Source organism: Oryctolagus cuniculus, chromosome 3 (genome assembly GCF_051225735.1).
Source record: "Oryctolagus cuniculus isolate XC-2025 breed Fujian yellow rabbit chromosome 3, ASM5122573v1, whole genome shotgun sequence".
Taxonomy (NCBI): domain Eukaryota; kingdom Metazoa; phylum Chordata; class Mammalia; order Lagomorpha; family Leporidae; genus Oryctolagus; species Oryctolagus cuniculus.
Window position 1 is genome coordinate 84,506,874 of NC_142869.1, and position 21,116 is coordinate 84,527,989.

Sequence of the window (21,116 nt, forward strand, 5' to 3'; positions counted from 1 at the left end):
TATTTAATTATTTATTTTATTTTAAGTGGTATTATATTTTAAATAGTATTATAATTCCCTATTCCTTTAAAAATGTGTAAGTGTCTACATGAGAACTCACTATGTTCAGTATAAACAGTGTTGGGTAAGTAAATTCTAGAATAGACTAGAATCCTCACCTTGTATCTTTAAAGGATGATAGCTTGAACTTCTTTTGATTCCGCAGAAAGTCATGATTTTTTTTATTTGATAGGTAGAGTTATAGACAGTGAGAGAGAGACAGAGAGACAGACAGAAAGGTCTTCCTTCCATTGGTTCACTCCCCAAATGGCCGCTTTGGCCAGCGCGCTGCGCCAATCTGAAGCCAGGAGCCAGGTGCTTCCTCCTGGTCTCCCAGGTGGGTGCAGGGTTCAAGCACTTTGGCCATCCTCCACGGCCTTCCCGGGCCACAGCAGAGAGCTGGACTGGAAGAGGAGCAGCCGGGACTAGAATCCGGTGCCCATATTGGATGCCGGCATCGCAGGCGGAGGATTAGCCAAGTGAGCCGCGGCGCAGGCCCGAAAGTCATGAATTTTTAAAAAGCTGCCGGTCTTCTTCTCTCACTTAGTCTTAGAAAACTATATACTCTAAAATGTCTGGAGTTCTTTGCCCAAAGAGAAGGATGAAGAAGTCAACTACATTCTGTATCTGACGCACCATTCTGTACTATTGAATAAAAAGGAGGTCAGAAAAAGACCAGTGGATAAAGACCTTCTGCCTCACCAAAGGTTCTTGCTCATCAGATTAGCCATTTTAAAATTGCAGCTTATTTATATAAACTGCTTAGTGTGATATTATTGATTTTGAAAATCTGGCCTTTATTTACTTTTTACCTGGAAACCTTTTATTTAAGATATACAAACTTCATGTATTTCATATATCCAAATTTAGGAACATAGTGAGTCTTCCCGCTCTACCCTCCCTCCTGCCTGCATTCCTACCCTTTTTCTTCCACCCATTCTTTTTTTTTTTTTACAAAGATCTATTTCAGTTAACTTTATACTCATAAGATTAATCCTACATTAAATAATGAGTTCAACAAAATATATGAAGAAAAAAAACCTGTTCGTCAACAGTCGACGTGCACTACTTATAAGATTCACTCTCCTTGTCCCCTAGCAATTCCACAAACAGTAAAAGAGTCAAAGACTGCTCACACTAATGCTGTATTTATGGCATCTTAAAATGGAGCACTTTGAATTGATATTTCCCAGTTCCTATAATTCTAATGAGATTTATTGGCAATTTAAGATATTTCCTTTTGTGTGTTTGCTCAGCACTTAGCATGTTATGGGTGATTCTGAAGAATAGAGCACATTCAACTAAACAATTTGGGCAAAAATAAAGTGTAAATAAGTGCCATAAGTAGAGTAAGTAGTCTGGTCCTCTGACAGTGCAAGCTAAAGCACATTGAATAGTGTGAGAGCCCTGTAGGTGCTCCTCTAAGTCCAGGGCCCAGCACATAGTAGGTGCTCAACAAATAGTTATGGAATAAGGAAACATGGCACTGAATCCTTTTCCTAATGGTTGCCTGCAGCGGTTGGTTTAAGAATGTAAAAATGGACTAATTGTTCCATGACTCCTTGGGCGCATGAGTTAATGTTTGCAAAGTACTTTGAAATTCTTGGGTAGAAGAATGGTGTTTTTGTTGGCACTGTATCATGTTTGCAGTGGCACATGAATTCCTCCGCCTTCTCTTCCTCCAGCTGCCTGCTCCATGCCCTCCCCCAGCTCCAGGCAGGGACAGAATCTCTCATGGGCAGTTGCACAGCTCTTTCTGCCTTCTTCCAGCCAGCTGCAGCACTACGGGACAGGTAGGGATAAAGCAAATGCTAGAGGGATTTCTGTAAGGCCTCTGAGAGTTCTCTAGGACAAGGAAGCCTGGGTGGATACTAATGACTCTTAGAAGGGCTGGAGCATAGAGGGTTGAAGGTGCCTGGCCAGCTATGGGGAAAGTAACTGGGCAGACTCCTCCGTAGGACTTGTCGAGCTGATCTTGGAGAGAAGGTAGAGCGACATAGAGGCATTCAGGAGGATGTTTCAAAGTCACTGGCTCCTCAATTTTATGTGATTTATGCTACATAGTACTGAACCTTGGAGAGTATTGGCAGCAAAATAGAGTTCTGTCAGGAAGAGCCTGAAGGACAAGTCAGATTCGTTTTATACAGGCAAAACCTTCAATTATTATGATTTCTTCCCTCATTTTTTATGTTTGATGATGGCAACTAAAGAAGTTCTGTTTTACATATGGTTAGCCAAGGCTACAGTGGTTTTCGGTACTTTTGTTGTTATTTTCAAAACAGTTTTCCTTTTTATAAATTCAACAATTAAGCAATTCAAATGTACTTTGGAGAGGAAAAGATGTATTTTCTATTCAGAATGGATATCTTTTAGGGACAATTCAGGCAAAGAAGTTTTTTTTTTCTTTTTGCGGTTACAATATTGACTTTCAGCTGATCACACACAATAAATATCTTAAAGCAATACAGGGAGAGCCAGTTAGAGATCTGAGTAGCTAGAGTGACTATCGGTGGCAGATCTTGCCTTACAGGCAAGCACAGCTCCTATTTTCCACAGTTCCAAAGTGACTTGTTTTCCATAGCAGACTAGGAGGTTTTCAGTGCATGTGGAAAATTTTCCACGATACATATTTATGTGCTAGTAGCTGTCCAAGTGGCAAATTTGCTCTCGCTATAAATTGTTTCTAGGGCCTGGAAATGAATGTCATGTAGACGAAAACCAGCTTGGTACTCTGTTAAAAAGATAGGCCATATAGATGAAGTCTATTCTGCTTCAAGAAAAAAAATCAGGGAAGTCTAGCTTTAGTGGGACAGCATGAAGCCAAAAGTAAGGCTGAGGTTTTCTTTAAAATAAAAATTATAGAAGAAATTCCTTTCAACTGAACAGCATTTATTATTTACCTGAAAACAAAAGCAAGTGAAATAAAAACTGTAGTTAGATTTTAGTAAGCGGCATTTAGAGCTCTTGAAGTTTATAGTCCACATAAGAGTCACATGTAAAACATTTAGTTAGAGCCATTCCAGAGAAGAAATGGCTTCTTTCTCTACATGATTCATTGCACAAGTGATTTCACTATTTGCAAAGGGCTTGAGAATCAGAAAGGTATCACTGATTTTTTTTGTGGTTGTTGGTTTTTTTCGCCCCTTTCTCTATTTGTGACAATTTGATACTGGACAGTCCATGTCCTGAAATAAATAGATGAGCACTCACTTCAGGAAACATGAGATGGGGAGTAGGAATCAGGGTAAGAGTGACTTTCTTTTTCAGTATGTTGGTGTCCTGTTGCATTGCAGGAGGCTGCAAATTCAGACTAAAGCCGACTAGAGGAAACCTTGTATGATCTGGCGTGGAGACCAGGAGGAGTAGCTGGCTGCAGTTTGCCAAGTACAGTTCTATGGTGAGTGTGAGTATGAAATGTGTGGCTTGATTCTCATTATGGATTATTTTCTTTGATCTAGGGGGAAGGAAGGAAGAGAACAAATTGTTGTATGTTCAGATAAGTAAAATATTGATGGATTCTTTCCGGAAATTCTTTATCCAAGTGTTTAATGAAGATTGACCCTTAGGAGTTTTCTTTTCTAAATATTTTGTACTTCTACTTGTTGATACTAAGTCTCTTGTGTTTTTATCTTATAACATACAGTCAATGGATTTACTGGGGGGATGTCTTCATTAAGGCCAGTGTTGAGTTGTAGACACTTCTGATAATAAAAAAGCTTAATAAACCTGAGAGTATGACATCAAAACAAGGACAAGCTAAAAAAAAAAAACAAACCAAGAGACTTATTGAGACAGTTGAAGGTTCTTAGACAAAAGAGAAACGAAGAAGCTGTTGAGAAATCACATTTAAATAGGTTAAGCACTAGAAGTCAAACTTGATATTATTATTGTTATGCTGAAGACTGAGTAAGGCAGCTCATGGAATTGAGAAAGAGAGAGAGAGAGGAGAGAATTTATTATTTTGTAAGGACAAGAGCCCTATCTTTTCATCTTGGCATCATATGCAGAGAACAAATGATCAATAAACATTTTGATTGAATGGGGGTATTTCTCTTTGTTGTTATAGAAAGGGCAACAAGTTGCTTTTATGTTTTCTGTAAGATAGGGGATCAGAACTTGATCTGGGGCAGCTGAAACTTAATCAAATAGGTTACCTGTCCAAAGGTAAGTTTTGAGGATATCACAAAGCATTCCCTCTAATTCAGATCAGGTCAGAGTTCCACTTGAGACTGGACAATAGAGATCAGGGACTATCTTCAGGAGACTTTTATCAGGCACACTTCTGGAGTCTATGAGACCAGACTGCACAGTAGATCTCGAAAGTATGTAATCTCCTGGAAGGTGCTCCTGGATCTTAGCTCTAGTGACTTGCTGTTAGCTTTTGTGAGAGAGAAGGAGGATGCCACTGATGTCCTTTTTGCCAGGAAGGTGGTCATAGACTGAGCTCAGCTGTTACCGACCTGGAGGCTAGCTCTTGGATCTGAGGGCCCAGGGTCAGTGTGCACAGGTAGATCCTTGACCAGAAGATGAATAGGAAGAACAGGAGACCACTTTATTGCTGTTACCAGTTGTATTTTTTTAACCCCAGAATGGTAATGAGCAACCCAGATGATACAATGAATTGAAATTGCAATTGATCCACTAATAGTATTTAAGCCAATGGTTTAGTTGGCTTTCCTCAGGAAATCCATTCTGAGGAAATCCTCAAGAGAACAAAGTAAAATGCAGCAAACTGAGTGATTTGTTCATATCTGCCACCCACCCTCTATGGAAGCAGTAGTAAATGAGGAGAAAAATGGCCAAAAAAAAAAAAAAAAGGGAAGAAACAAGGATTGTAAATCAAATTGACCATAATTAAATCCAGTACCTGTTTGGTAATTTAGAGCAATGTCAGGTTTTGAACCAGCTGGCTGCCTTGAGTGCGGGTGATGCCGGGCACTGTCTCCATAATGAAGCACTTGGATCACTGATATCTTAGTGGCCTTTCTTCAAAGACAAAGATGAGAGCATATAACGGGTGCTGTGATTGAAACAGCCAACTAAATAAACAAGGGATATGAAGGACAAGTAGGGCTGAGGTGAGATCGGATCACCACTGGGAAAGTCGTTTAGCCTCAAGGCCTTGAGCTTTTTCTCCAAGTGCTGCCCAGATGCTGAGACACTGCAACAAGGCCAAACCCAGCCTATGCCTTCCTCACCTTCAGAGATGTCCACAAACTAGGGTATGTAAGAAATCACCAAATACCAGCTTTTTTGAGGAATTTTGCTTACCTTGACTTATATTTTTTAGTATTTTTTTCCCAAAAGCCAAAACTTAAATATATATTTTACCAGTACTGTTATACTCTTATGTTTCTGGATATTGCTGGTAACATCTCAGTAAGAAACAAAACAAACCAAAAAAAAAAAAAAAAAAACAAAAACAAAGAAGTCCCACAAAAATAGATGGTAATAATGCACAAATGATGAAAAAAAAAATGCTGAAAATACTAGCCATCATTTTTCTAGCACCTATCACCTGCTGTGTCACAATTCATGATTTATCCCTGCGGCAGCCGTGTTCAGAGGCATTATGGCCATTTTCCATGTGCAATCTGAAAGATCACAGAGGTATCAAATACCTCATGATTTATTTTAAGTTGAAGTAATTTTATTACATCACGTATTTATTCCTATTTAAAGCCAGAGAACCCTAAGAATGTCATATAGATACAAAAAATAAAATTAGAAGCCAAAATAATCTGGATTTGACTTTCCATGTACCATGCACAGTGAATGATCTAGTAAAAACCATTCAATTTCATTATGCTTCAATAGGTTTCATTAATGAAAATGAGAAAATAAATACCTCATAGTTATGTTCTTAGGGTATAATATGATATTTGCAAAAGGATTTGATAACTTGTGGGATAAGGTCTTTATAAAATTCTCATTCCACCCTCTGTATTCCTACTCTGATTACATTTCTACACTCCGAGCATGATATATAGCTTCAGCCTCCCTAGCTAGCAATATTTATCCCACTTTGAAAAGGCTGCTTCAAATTCTGCCCAGCCAATTAAGCTTTCATGACATAAGACATCATTGATGATTTGTAATGGCCTTTTTTTTTTTTTTTTTTTTTTGGACAGGCAGAGTGGACAGTGAGAGAGAGACAGAGAGAAAGGTCTTCCTTTTGCCGTTGGTTCACCCCACAATGGCCGCTGAGGCAGGTGCGCTGCGATGGCGCATCGCGCTGATCCGAAGCCAGGAGTCAGGTGCTTCTCCTGGTCTCCCATGCGGGTGCAGGGCCCAAGGATTTGTGCCATCCTCCACTGCGCTCTTGGGCCTTTTAATATTACTTGAACCACACCATCATATTATTATTCTACTTCATTTTGAGTGTATAATCAATTTGTTATTTCTCTTTAATTACCTCAAATTCCTGAAAAGTGTTACTGATATGGAGTAAAACATATGGCATAATATTGAAAAAAATAAAGTTTCAAATTTTTTGAAGAACATTTTTTAAAGATTTATTTTATTTTATTTTATTTTAGAGGTAGAGTTACAGACAGTGAGAAGGAGAGACAGAAAGATAGGTCTTCCTTTCATTAGTTCACTCCCAAATGGCTGCAACAATTGGAACTGCACTGATCCGAAGCCAGGAGTCAGGAGCTTCTTCTGGGTCTCCCACGTGGGTGCAGGGGTCCAAGGACCTGGACCATCTTCTACTGCTTTCCCAGGCCATAGCACAGAGCTGGATCGGACGTGGAGCAGCTGGGTCTTTAACTGGCGCCCATATGGGATGCTGGCACTGCAGGCGGAGGATTAACCTATTGTGCCACCAGACCAGCCCCATAAGAACATATTTTCAATTGTGACTTCCAATTTGTAGCCTCAATCTAATCATGACAAAGCATAAGATTCTGAATGGGTTTCTTATTTCTGTGAATTTCGTATCTTACAGTGTAATGTAAATAAAGATTAAATTCCACCCCCTTCTTTAAAATAAAAAATACTGGGGACCATTTATGTAAACAGTAGGCCAGCATATACTCATGATTTGAATCCAGGTTTTTCTAGGTTTATAATTCATGTATCTACTGCTATGATATACTGTAAATATATTATATGGAGTGCTGTCATTATTCACTATATATAATTAAGACACAACATGAAAACAGCACATCAAGTGTCTACTTATGTCCTATTCCTTAAATTCTCACATGTTTTCACTTTAGTGGAGTTTTCTTCCTAATGGCAATATCAGATTATTCAGTTTACTTTGAGTAATGAGTATACTGAATAGTCTGATTTGCCTAGGGGCATATACATGAAAGTAATAACGATTTCTCCAGTTTCTTAAACTTTGTCAAATTTCTCTTTTCCTTGGGCAGACACATTATATTTTGGCCATTTTCCTATTAAAAAACAAAAATAAACTCAAATTTTGTGTTATAGAAGCTCTAATCTCAATCCAGTTTAAAGCCATCCCCCTCCCACTTCATTGGTCAGACTCAAGGTTTTGGGGCTGGAACCTGGGAATATATCTGCCTCTAGGCTGCCATCTCTCTCTCCTTCCTGTAGCCTTCTGCTGTTTGGGGTGAGTTGGGGCAGAGATAAAAGAGAAAGAAAAGGACCCATTCCTTGCTCACATTTCTTAGAGTAGTTGTCTTTCCTCTGTAGTTTTTGACTGTTCCTCTATCATGAACTGTCAGGCTGAGGCCCTCTGTATGGTAGGCATCTACATAGGAGTTGATCAGTCACATCAGCTGCCACATCGGCAGTTCCAGCTTCATAAGTTCTCATCTATGCAAACCTCCCAGTCTTTCGCTGCTGAGGTTCACTGGTACAGCAGCCAACCACTGTAAATGAAAAATGTCAAGATGTCACAAACCTGGCTACTTTCTCCAAATTTGCTGGACCTGTGGACCCATGTGAATTGCCCCCAGGGCTGGTCCCTTTTTCTCTTAGTTCACATAGGTATAGGAGTGGATTGTCAAGGCTAGTGAGTGTGCAAGTGTCAAACTAGGAATGAAACGCTGGCTTTCATTTCTTGCAGGCACCCTTCTCAGTCTTTAAGACTGGTTCTTTTGGCAGCCCTTGGATTTGGCTCAGCGGTGACAGATATGTCCTTGGGGAGTGGAAGAAAAAACTTTAGTCTTATCCATTCCTATCCATACCATGACCTCATCACACCTTTAATGATCTCCTGTGCCTCTTTTCCCACCCTGATATTCCTTTTAGACTTGACTGGAAGTGAATAGGGCACAGTCTGGGTGACAGCTGAAGGCAGCAAAGCCATTTCCCTGTCCCTTTGAAAGCCTTGAAGAATGTGGCTGGCTCCAGTCTTTATCAGCTCTCTGACTTCTTTATCCTGATGTTAGAGTTCTAACCACAATTCTGGAATAGCAAGAAAAGTTGAACTCAAAAGTCTGTGCATTTTGGAGGGCAAAAATTTATTCATAAAAAATTGAAAACTTCTGATTGATGAGTAACAATATTAAGAAAATGAAAAGATAAGTCACCGATTGGGAAAAATATTTGCAAAGGACATATGTTTTAAGGAATTATCCAAAATATACAAGTAACCCCTAAAACTCAACAATAGGAACACAAACAACTGGATCAGTAAATGTGAAAAATACTGAACAGACATCTCACCAAAAATACACAGATGCAAATACACTATGAAAAATGCTCAACATCGCGTATCATTAGGAATTGCAGATTAAGCCAACCCTGAGGTGCCACTACACCTCTATTAGAATGGTGAAAATCCAAAAAAAATGAAAAAAAAAAATCAGATGGTGGTAAAGATATAGACTAATGGGAGCTCTCATCAATTGTTCTTGGAAATGCAACATGGTACAGTTACTTTGAAAGGCAGCTTACTAACTTCTTACAAAACTGAACATACCCATAAGAGTATGGTAACTTGTATGGTAAATAAGATGCAAAAATCTTAATGCTAGGAGCTGGCACTGTGGTGTAGCAGGTAAAGCTGTGGTTTGCCGTGCTGGCATCCCATATGGGCACCGGTTTGAGTCCAGGCTGCTCCACTTCCTATCTGGCTCTCTGCTGTGGCCTGGGAAAGCAGTAGAAAGTGGTCCAAGTCCTTGGGCCCCCGCACCCATGTAGGAGACCCGGAAGAAGCTCCTGGCTTCGGATCTGTGCAGCTCTGGCCATTGTGGCCAATTGGGGAGTGAACCAGCGAACAGAAGACCTCTCTCTCTCTCTGCCTCTCCTTCTCTCTCTGTGTAATTCTGACTTTCAAATAAATAAAATAAATCTTTTTTAAAAAAGGATCTCGATGCTAAGTGTGAATTTTATATCTATACCAAAGCATACTTCAGATGTTTATAGCAGCTTTATTCGTAATAGCTAAAATTGGAAATAACCAAGATGTTTTTCCATAGGTGAATGGGTAGACAAAAATGTGATGCATTCCTATAGAGGAATATTATTCAGTGCTAAAAAGAAATGAGTGATCAGACTGTAAAAACACATAAAGGAAATCCACATGCATATCAAATTAAAGAGGCCAATCTGAAAAGGCTATCTGTATAATTCCAATTTGACAACACCATGGTAAAGGGAAAACTACGGAAGCAATAAAAAAAAAAAAACAGGGAATATCAAAAAGAGATGAAAAGGTAGGCCACAGATGATATTTTGGACGATGAAACTATTCCATATGATATTATAATTTTGGATATATATCATCATACATTTGTCAAGAATATATAAAATTCACAACACTGAGTAAACTTTCAACTATTAACTTTATGTGATAATGAGGTGTCACTGTAGACTCATCAGTTTCAACAGATGTCTGATTCTAGTAGGGGGTGTTGACAGTGGGGGAGGTTGTACACATGTTGGGGTAGGGAGCTCTGCACTTCCCACTCAACTTTGCTTTGAAGTCAAAACTGATTAAAAATCTATGTAAATGTTAATTGATGATAAAATACTGTTATAAAGAGCTACAGCTAACCAAAGCAGAGGAATTTATTTTTTAAATAGGTTATAGATTTCTTCACTGCTTCATGGGAACAGAGTAATGTTTCATTATAATGACAGTACCCACTGGACAGAGAATTTCCAGGAAGTCATATAGTTCAGTTTTCTACCTTGCCTTTGTGTTTTACACTCATAGATAAGGATCTGGAAATGACTAAGGAGCTGCACAGATGGGCAGGAAGAGGTGGCCTCTTCCTGGAAGTCTTAGCCTTGACAGTGAATCTTCATCCAAAGGACAATCACAGTTACTGCTCTGTCTTTAACATTTTCTGTTTATTTTAATAAAGTTCATTAGCGTTCCAATTCTTTTGTTATATGATGGGTTCAAAAAATTCATGGAAATTGTTATGAAAAATCTATGTATGGATTTCAAAAACTTTTTCACCCAAAGGGACCTGTAACAAAATCACAAAAGAGGAAACCAATAGATGAATGATGTGACTCTTTATTACCTAGAAAAACAGCTGTCTCCCAAAGTTGAATTTTGTTTTCTTAGAACACTCTCCTCCATGTTCACAACCATTAAACCAGTTTATGACAAGCAGAGAGAGACTAAATTGAGGCTAGCAAGTTAGAAGTGGTATAGTTCTGAGAAATTTAGCCACTTCAGCATAACTGGAATTTGTATTTGCCTGTTATGTTATTCTTTCACATTTAGTTGCAAACACACATTCTGTGCCATGATCGATCTGGTTTCTCTCTATAAAATGAGAGGTTGTACAAGTACTTAGTTTCATCTTTGTAACAACCTGATGGAGGAAGTCATATCAATATGCCCATGTTACAGCAGGAAATAGAGTCACAGAGAGGCCATAACTAGCTATTAGAAGCTAGTAAGGGGTTTAATAGAGATCTGAGTATAAAACCCTATTTTCAGAGTAGGATTCTTAATCACGAGTGAGTTGCAAAAACCCACAATGATAAAAATAGCATAGCACTAGTTAGCAGTTAAAGCTATAAGGGTGGGCATTGGGTGTACTGGTTAAGATGCCTGTTGGGCTATCCACAATCCACATCAAAGTGCTTGGGTTTGCATCTTGGCTGTATTTCTTTCTTTTCTTTTTTAAGATTTATTTATTTGAAAGTCAGAGTAGGAAAGTTTAATAGCATAAATAAAGCTTCATAAATCAGTAAGGAAGGGTATGGGTAGTTTTCTAATGCTGCTTGGGAAAACTGGTTATTTGGATTTAAAAATTCATCTTAGTACCTCCTACTCTAAAAATAATTACCAATTTTATTCTATATGATTTAAATAATAAAATATAAATAAGTAACCAAAATAACTTAGAAGACATTTAGATGAATATTTATCTGAAGTTTTAATGGAAAAGAATATTTTCAAAGCAAGTAAGGAAACCACCAAGGAAAAGATTTATGGTAAAAAAATTTTCTGCAAGTGAATTGAAAACACAAATAACATGTAAAAAACTTATTTTCATACACATCTGTAAAAATATCACAAAACAAGACACAAGTGGTAAACTAAATCAACATAATATGAAATATGCAGCCCTTCTTGTATAATACAATGCAAGTGAATTTTCAAAAATTTTAAAGCCAAAATTAGGTAGCAGTTTTCATAGAGCACATCAAATATTTTAACTGGTCCATAAACAAGGTTATCAAGAGTTTGTTTATTTATTTATTTTTTTGACAGGCAGAGTTGACAGTGAGAGGGAGAGACAGAGAAAGGTCTTCCTTTTCCATTGGTTCACCCCCCAATGGCCGCTGTGGCCGGTGTGCTGCGGCCAGCGCACCACGCTGATCCGAAGGCAGAAGCCAGGTGCTTCTCTTGGTCTCCCATGCGGGTGCAGGGCCCAAGCACTTGGGCCATCCTGCACTGCACTCCCAGGCCACAGCAGAGAGCTGGACTGGAAGAGGAGCAACCAGGACAGAATCCGGTGCCCCGACCAGGACTAGAACCCAGGGTGCCGGTGCTGCAGGCAGAGGATTAGCATACTGAGCCGCGGCGCTGGCCCAGGAGTTTTATAAGATGGATAATTTCATATACAACCTTTCTACAAATAATTTATGGATACTGCTTGATAGATATTGCTAAATATCCATTATTTTTCAAACCAGTACTTTTTCATATAAAGATATATTCTATGAAAATAGTTATGTGGACAAAGAATTATGCCCACATTTCATCACATAATTATTGCTAACAATGAAATATTGAAAGCAACTTAATATTTAAAAACATTAAATTAGTAGTAAATGGTAATTTGTGGTACAGTTATAAGATGGTCCATCATTCTACAATTAAAATTATGACTTAAGTGGGTTCTTAGTGACAAAGGAAAATAATCATGGATGGACAGTGTTAGGGTTTAAGTAACAAACAAATTGTGTTTAAAGATAGTGTTTTGGAGAGTAAGCCAGAGGCTAGAAGATCTCTTTGTCTCTCTGTCTCTGTCTCTTCCTCCCCCCTCCTCCATCTCTCCCTTTCTTCTCCCTATAACTGTTTTAAGTAAATAAATAAAAATCTTAAAAATATAGTGTTTTAAGTGTAACAAGAAAGATACATAATTATGTATGCATAATTATCTCATCTACTTAAAATTAATACTAAGAAAGCACTAGATGGATTGTGATAAATGTTCATGATGGTTTTGGGTGGTGATGGGTTCCTCTATATTTTACAAATTGTAATAAACTAAGATAATTAAGGAAAAACTGGAAAGTATGGTCACAAAGAAAAAGTGCAGCACATTGGCAATAGTGATGCACACATGGATGTTATCTCAGATCTGAGTGATGCAAGAGTGGGGATGGAACTTAGAGCAAATAAGAATATAGGACTAACTCATGGTGTTGGGTAGCTCTGTCGAAGCACTGGGGTAGATAGAATAACTTCAAGGAAAGACTTGTGCTTTTTTTCTTTTGAAGTATATTGGTAAAAGCAAGTATTTTTCTAAAACAAACTAATTGTGTGCCTGAATTCATATTTTTACAGAGAGTCACCTAGCTTTTCAACTTTACCTCTAAAATGTTCTGGTTAAGAGGTTTTCAAAGGGATGAGTATTGGAGTTTAATCTCTAACATTTTCTTTTTATTTTAAGTCCATGAACTTTTCCAATTCATTTATATTATATTATGGGTTCAAAATGTCCATGGAAAAATGTTATGAAAAGACTATGCCTGGATTTCAAAAACTTTTTTCCCACAAAAGAAACTTCTCTTTTAATTCGATTGTTCCAAGAACTTTTAGAAATGCCCTTGTACATTTTCTTGGTTGGGCTGCAGAGAGTAGGATGGACCAGCAGTGGCTGTTGCCTTCATAAATAGTGCAAATACATGGAAATTTGCAACTTTCCTCACCCTCATTTCAGGTGGACTTTCTAAAATATCTAGGGGAACTTGAAAGCATCACGATTGTTTTAAAACATGCTCTTTCCCAGGAAGATAAATGTATTTGCATCTTGCCAGTAGGCTGTGACCCAGGGCTAGAAGCCTTTATGTGCCTCATTTTTAGTACTCACCAGAATCTCCTGCTTTTACCCAACTCCTTCCAGAGTCAGGCCCATCCACATTTGCTGTCAGTATAGTGTATTGCTGGTCCACCTGCTCAAGCTTGTACTTTCTGTCTCCTCAAATTATCTGGGTTCTCAATCCCTGTCCTGCAGAAGCCTGCCTACCACTACATAATCCCATGACCCCAACAGAGTTTGAAGCTTTTGTAGACCTGGTGGAGAGGATGTTGCCTTCTTTCACTTCCTACTAGGAGACATCAACATATTTTTAAAGCATGAGCATAATAATTTATGTCTCTAAACTTGTCTAGAAACATAGTGTACTTAATCGAGTCATCACTGAACTCTTTATTATATGGGGAGGGGACTTTTATTCATTTCATCTCCATATCATTTCACTAGGCTTTTTTTTTCCCACTTCATCTCCATAGCATTTCATCAGGCTTTCCATCCGTCCAGAATATGAGGTGCTGGTTGTTGGATCTCCCAAGTGTGATGTCACCAAGTCCCAGGGCATTAATCATTGTGGCATATGTGTTGTTTCATTGCTTTGCTCTGTTGAGCCAAGGAGATGAGGCATCTGAATTCACACTCCTCCACTCTCAGCTTTTTTCTTCAATCTCCACTTTCCCTCTGAAGGAGTTTTGGCTGTCACCAAATACTGTTCCTCAAGTGCCAAATTTTTAAATGTGAATGATGTACCTATTTGCAGGAACATCTTGTCACTTGGGCCAGTTCATCTCCCAGTGGGTACATGGTGACTGGTAGTGTAGCTATGATTTTGAATGTTGCATTCTAAGTACAAAAGTCACAACCAGAATTGTGAAATGCTAATTTAAAAGTAGAATGTCTACTTGTAGGCTCAAATGTCTCTGGAATCATTAACTCTGTTTTAGAGATATGGAAGGGGGTCAGTTGGGCTTTTATTCTATGTCACATATATCCCTCTGTTCCCTCTTTTTTTAAATAGGTATCTTTAAAAAAAAAAGATTTGTTCGCTTACTTGAAAGTCAGAGTTACACATGGAGAGAAGGAGAGGCAGGGAGAGAGAGAGAGAGAGAGGGTTTCCATCCTCTGGTTCATTCCCCAAATGACCGCAATGGCCAGAGCTGAGCTTATCTGGAGCCAAGAGCCAGGAGCTTCTTCTGGGTCTCCCACATGGGTGCAGGGGTCCAGAGACTTTCCCAAGCCACAACAAAGAGCTGGATTGGAAGTGGAGTAACCAGGGCTCAAACCAGTGTGCATATGGATGCTGGCACTGCAGGTGGCAGCTTTACCCACTATGCCACAGCACTGGCTGCAATAGGTATCTTTAGTTTGTTGTTTATTTATGTTTTTATTTATTTGAGAGAGAGAGAGAGAGAGAGAGAGAGAGGGTGCTCCCACTTTCCAAATGCCCACAATAGCCAAGCTGAAACAAAGAATTGGGAACACCATCCAGGTCTCTCATGTGGATGACAGGAACCCAATTACTTTAACTATCATTACTGCCCCTCAGGGACTGCATTAATAAGTAGCTGGAGTCAGAAGCCATAACCAAGTATTCAACCAGGGAACTCAGATGTGTGATGTGGCCCTCTTAACTGGCATCTTAACCACTAGTCTAATGTCTGTCCCATCCTCTGTTCCCTCTTGAAATCCTTGCTGCCATTAACCTCTGTTGTATATATACTTCTAATATTTGCCTCTAGTATTTGTCTTTTCATTTAGCAAATAGAAACCAGCAATCAATGCCAGGCACTATGTTAGAAACATAAAGGTGGGAAAGAGAAAGTAGACTTTACCCTCAGAGAACTTAGTCTAGTGGAAATAGATACCAGAAAGTTAATTGCATTATAGTGTGGTAAGAAAAATCCCATGTATTGTAGCAGTACATGGTGCACAAACTTGGTGCACACTCAGATTGGCCCTTGGGAATGGTAGTCATGGAATTTTCCTGGAGAATTAATCTAGAACTTAAGAGAAAGGCTTAGAACCATGTGGATCTGATCCTTCCAAGTACTCATTCTTGGGGCACACTGGGCTTCTAAAAGCACCAGAATGACAAAGCAGTAAAAGCATCCAGATCATGTTTGGCCTGACTCTGAGAAGCAATGAGGAAATTTAAATATTCAATTTCTGTTTGCTTGCAGTTCTGATGGCATTGTTGCAATGTTGAGAGTGTTTTCTCAGTGTTTTTTGATCCATGTTAAGAAGAAACATGTAGAAACAGTGATTTCTCTTTGTGAACAAAAATCTTGAATGTTCCTCAATGGACCCAAAGACTTCTGGCATGTGAACACAGGTCTCACTTCTCAGGAACCTAGTTCAAAGTTCTTATAGTGATCTCTTCAAATGGCCTCCACTGCTGTGAGTCTTAGCACAGATCTGTAGGCAGACAAATTCAAAGTGATGCTCTTCTCCAAGATGCTTTCTGTAGATTGATCTCTGCTCTGTTTAGTGGCAGACTTCACTGACTCACTTTTCTGGATCATCCTGAAGCTTGTCACGACTGTTTGTTGACTTGATCAATCTGTCATGTCTTGGGTCTCAGCTTGTTTCACCTTCTTATGATATTTCTAATGGCATTAAAAATATATTAATGCTACTGTTTCTACTAGTATTATTACTCCTACTAAGGCTTTTTTTTTTTTTCAAGTACTATGTGGTATGCACTAAGATTTTTTTTAATATCTTCAGAACAACCCTACAAAAATAAATATTAATCTTCATTTTGTGATGGAGGTCACACAACTTCAGATAATTTTAAGATAGCGATTGATTTACCAAATAGTATTATTATCATATGGGGCACATTTAAGTTTTATTGCACCATGTGCACTCTTTTCAATTCTCATGATTGAGAAAGCTCGTGAGTGCCAGCAATCCTTCCTAGCCTAGGGACCTCTGGCAGCATCATGACTGGACATCTAGAAGGGCCCAGTGGTTTTTGATAATTATCACAGGTATTAAGACAAGCAAAGGGTCTTCCTTAGGGCAAGCAGTTGCCATGGGGTAGAAATAGTGTGTCACGCTCCAGAGTCAGCCAGCAGCAGAAAGGCCTTGGCCCTCCTTCCTAGGTATTGAAGAGGTATTGTGTTTTTGTATTGTTTTTGTTTTTGCTTGTACTTGCTGTTGGATATTTATTGTTATGGGCTTAGGATTGTTGACTCTTGGCAAAGAAATGAACTAAAGTGCTGTCATCAGGACAGGGAGATAAGTGCTTGGATTATTGGATCAAAATTACTAACATCAGGATTAGGTGATGTGGTACAGCTGGTTAAGCTGCTGCTTGGGACATGTGCATCCTATATTTAAGAGTGCCTGGTTCAAGTCCCAACTACTCTATTTCGGATCCAGCATCCAGCTAATGTGTCTGGAGGCAGTGGATAACAGTCCAATTACTTGGGTTCCTGGCACCCATGTAGAAGACTCAAATGTAGTTCCTGGCTCCTGTGTTAATCTTGGCCTATCCCTAGATGTTGCAGGCATTTCTGGAGTGAACCAGTGAATGAAAACTCTATTTCTATCTTTTATCTCTATCTCTATCTCTATCTCTATCTCTGTCTCTGTCTCTGTCTCTATCTCCATCCATCGCTATCTCCATCTCCATCTCTACCTCTATCTTTATCTCTATCATCTCTCTCTCTCTATCATCTCTCTCTCTATCTCTCCCTGTCTTTCAAATAATAAAGAAATCTTAACAAATAATAAGTAACATTAGCAATCCCTATGTGTATGTAAACCTGCAAATATATTGACTCTGACATACTCCATATATTTTATTAGAAAAAACAAACTTCTTATGATAATTTTTTACTTACTGTCTTACTCTTTGCTACAAAGTAAAAATTGCCTATTCAAGCATTCCAAATATTTACAGCATAAATAAGCAAGGTTTTCATGTTCTAATAAACTTGCATTAAGTGGGTATATATCAGTAATGAAAGCAAACTAGAGACTGCTCAGGTCCTCCATTACATCCCAGTCTTAGACACGCCATTGAACTGATAGGGGCATACATGGTCCCTACAGATGAATAAGAAAGAACACAAAATAAACATGGTCAGGTATTTACTGACTATACTATGTAAGGGGCTGTATGGTGGGCTATATGCTTTGGCAACTGGGTAAGAAAGTATAGAAATTCCTAAGCTACCTGGGATGAAGCTAGACCATGAGTTCTATTGCTTCCGATTAGGATATTGAAAAGGAAATCTCAATGGTGGAGAAAGAGATATGGCCTGGGAGGCCTAGAAAAGCTGTGTTTAATCTGGGGCTAGGAGTTAGTGACTATATTTCTTTTTGTTTTGAGTCTTCCACCTCGGTGGCCTTCCTGGTGAAGCAATCCTTGTGTGAATTGCTTGTGGTCATAGGGTACTTAGAAGATATAAAAAAAAATCATTGCCTTATTGTTATTTTAAATTGATTTCTCTTTCCAGAAAAGAGGAGGAAATGATCTGAAAGACCTAGAGCTATGTTTTATCAATACAAGTTAACTATGTTGTGTCATATAAACTCTGTTTACAAATTATTATTTTGCTGGTAATTTGAATCAGCTTTCAGAAGTCTCAGCTAAGTGTTGTCACAAAATATGGGTGATCTCCCCTTTCAAGAACTTCACATACAGCTAGTTAGGGGCTCTTCATGCTCCTCCAGCAAATCAACCCAGTTTATCATTGAGGATTTCTAGTATGTACTTTGTACAACCCATTCTTCATTACAATTCACATACATGTTCATTTATGTTCAGTATGCAGTGATGAAATCAGTGAGATCTTGTCTACTTACTCTATTTCTTGGTTTCTTTATTTTCAGCCCAGTTTATACCAATGATTTAAATAGCTAAATTAATAAAATGTAACAAATTTTCTCTTGATCACACTTAGTGTATTTTCTCCATCCTTCAGAAGCTTCACTTTTTAAAGATTATTTTTATAGGTGTAATTATTTATTTGAATAGCAGAGTTACAAAGAGAAAGGGAGAGACAGGAGATAGACAGGGAGAGAGGACGAGAGAGAAGGAGAAAGGGGTGGGGAGAGAGCGGGAGACAGAGATAGAGACAGAGAGAAAAAAAAATCTTAAATCCACCAGATCACTCCCCAAATGGCCACAACAGCCAGGGCTAGGCCAGGCTGAAGCCAACAGCCCAAAACTCCAACCAGGTTTCCCACATGATGCAAGGGCCTAAGTACTCAGGTCATCTGCTTCTTTCCAAGGCTCATTAGCAGGAGCTGGGTGAGAAGTGGAACAGCTGGGGCTCAAACCAGCACTCATGTGGGATGCTGGCATCGCAGATAGTAGGCTAAACTCATTTTGCACAATGCCTGCTCCCAACTTTTTTTTTTTTTTAATTCTCTTGGGCAAAGAGAGTTCTTCTGTATTCTGAATAAGTAGTATCATGTCTAAGTCAACTAAAAAGAAAATGATATAACATATTTCCCGAAAGGCCAGAAATTTATATGAGGTGAATCTCTTGGTTTATAAGGAAAAAGGTTAGAGCCATGTACCCTAAAGGAGCTGACATAATATTTAATTGGTTTCTAAGATACCTGGGTAAGTTAAACCAAACAGGAAACAAAAACAGAAGTCTCTGAGTCAGAGAGAAACTGTTCATTATTCATTTGAGTTTACAAGTAGATGATAATACAATTGCCCTAAACTCGACATAACTGAAGATAACTCATTATCAGTTATGGAAATACTGTGGTTATGTTCTAGTGTCGTATAATTTCATGGACAATTCCACCTTCCCCATTTCCCTTAGACTACTCCAACTCTTCATATTTCTGGAACCAGGTTGTGTTTTTGCAAACTCTTTAGAACAATTGACAATTGAAGATGGATTACTCTGCTCAAAGTTTTGAGTGACCTGCCCTCCTCTGTATAAATTAAATGGGAAAACCACTTATGAAAACAAATTGAAAGATCAATGCTCCCTTGAATAATTGAGACGATGTCCAGTGTCTCACAGTACAGGGAGACACTAAATATCAGATGCAAAATGGTTATAAGCGTGAATCTCCTTGACTTCCTATGAATGGCAGTCATTTGTAATACACAGACAACTTGTCACGCCCAGTGAAAACTGAAGAAGGGGAAGCAGAATGGGGAAGTAGGGTGGAAGGTTTTAATATAGTGGTCTTTTAGCATTGTGGAAAATGTAAGTCAATGTGGCATTTGCAGAAGTTATCACATTGTTATCAAAGCTGTCATATATGCTTCCTCTAATTGCACCTAAAATGGCGATTCCTTTATATCCATCGATGTAAGGAGAAGAAAGAATATCTCTCTTCGTAAAGCGACCATCTGACTCTACCACTTGTATCTACATGCCATGTCAGTACTCAACAGCTCAGGATTTCTTAGATATTTTAATTAATATTTATTGAGTGTTTATTATTGTGTCAGATAGTTTTATAGCAGCTTAATAAATTTCACAGAACCCTGTGATTTTGGTACTCATATAGATGTGAAAACTGAGGCACAGAGAGACAAAATGCAATTATTTCCATATACAAACAGATCCTTCACATTCATTTTTGTTTGTGGATTTTTTCAGGTTCATGTGTTATATCCTGACATATTATGGCTATATGTCATGTCATAAGATATGATTCTAAAACTAAGTGTTTTGAATCAATGATGCCATTTATTTTACCCACAAGATCTGAAATTTTGGTTGGGATCAGAAAGGACACTTGCTTTTTGCTCCACTCAGGATCACCTGGAGTGGCTAAGAGTATTCAGGGCTGGAATCCTATAAAGTCTCCACTGCTCTTATGGCAGTGTTTGACGCTGTTTCTCAGCTAGGACCTTGCGAAAGACTATGCCTAGCAAAGAAATGTCCATGGCTTCCTTAGAGCATGGGGTCTGGGTCCTAGGCATTCCAATAGAGCTAGTCAGAAGCTGCATTATTTTTTATAATATCCATAAGCATTGTGTTACATCATTTCTGCAGTAGCTACTAGGCTTATTCAGACTTGAAGGGAGATAATGCATATCCTACCTTTCAAAAATCACACTGTAAAGATAATGTATGGGATAGCATAAACCAAGGCTACCATCTATGGAAAATAGAATCTATCATGAGTATCTTTTTATCACAAGTTCTCAAATCTCAACTCTTCAATTTTGTTTACCTTACAGGTTTGTTTACAACAGTTTCTATATTAACGTCTAGGAAACAGAGCTGTTGAATCAAAACTAAGAGGAGGCAGGTCTTTGCCCTGAACTCACTGAGTAGGGGAAGGGAAGTGATGGCTTATACAGAAGTAGAATCCAAGGTATAAAATCCCACCAGGGACAGTTGATAGCGGTTCCTGGAAGAGGTGCTTATAAAATGATTCTCTTGGAATTGTCAGATGTTTTTGTCTAAAAGCTTTCTGAGAAATGCCATTTTGATAGTGAAGTCTAAGCAGGGATAGTTTCAGGCTGAGTTTCACATGAGCAAGCACAGTGAAATGGTGCATTCTCTAGGAACCACAGCCAATATGTAAAGCCTGCTTTTAATAGTGAAGCTCACCTGAGTTGCTTGTATGTTTGTATGTTTGACAATCACTAAACTAGTAGAACAGTGAAACTCTGGGTAAAAAAGATGAGAAGAAAGTGCCTTG

The 21,116-nt window shown here is 38.6% G+C and overlaps 1 protein-coding gene across 3 annotated transcripts in view; it reads left to right on the forward strand.

The window, feature by feature from the left end:
- The first annotated feature begins 1,695 nt into the window (after nucleotides 1-1,695).
- The window catches only part of CYTIP (cytohesin 1 interacting protein), a 74,202-nt gene continuing 54,781 nt past the window's right edge, over nucleotides 1,696-21,116 (forward strand). For all 3 annotated transcript variants that reach the window (XM_089329127.1, XM_089329126.1, XM_008258600.5), the window contains exons 1-2: nucleotides 1,696-1,832; nucleotides 3,333-3,436. Coding sequence is in view for 1 of the 3 variants with exons in the window: in XM_008258600.5 (XP_008256822.2) it covers nucleotides 3,434-3,436 (3 nt within the window). In the remaining 2 variants the exon portion in view is untranslated. The remainder of the gene's footprint in view (nucleotides 1,833-3,332; nucleotides 3,437-21,116) is intronic.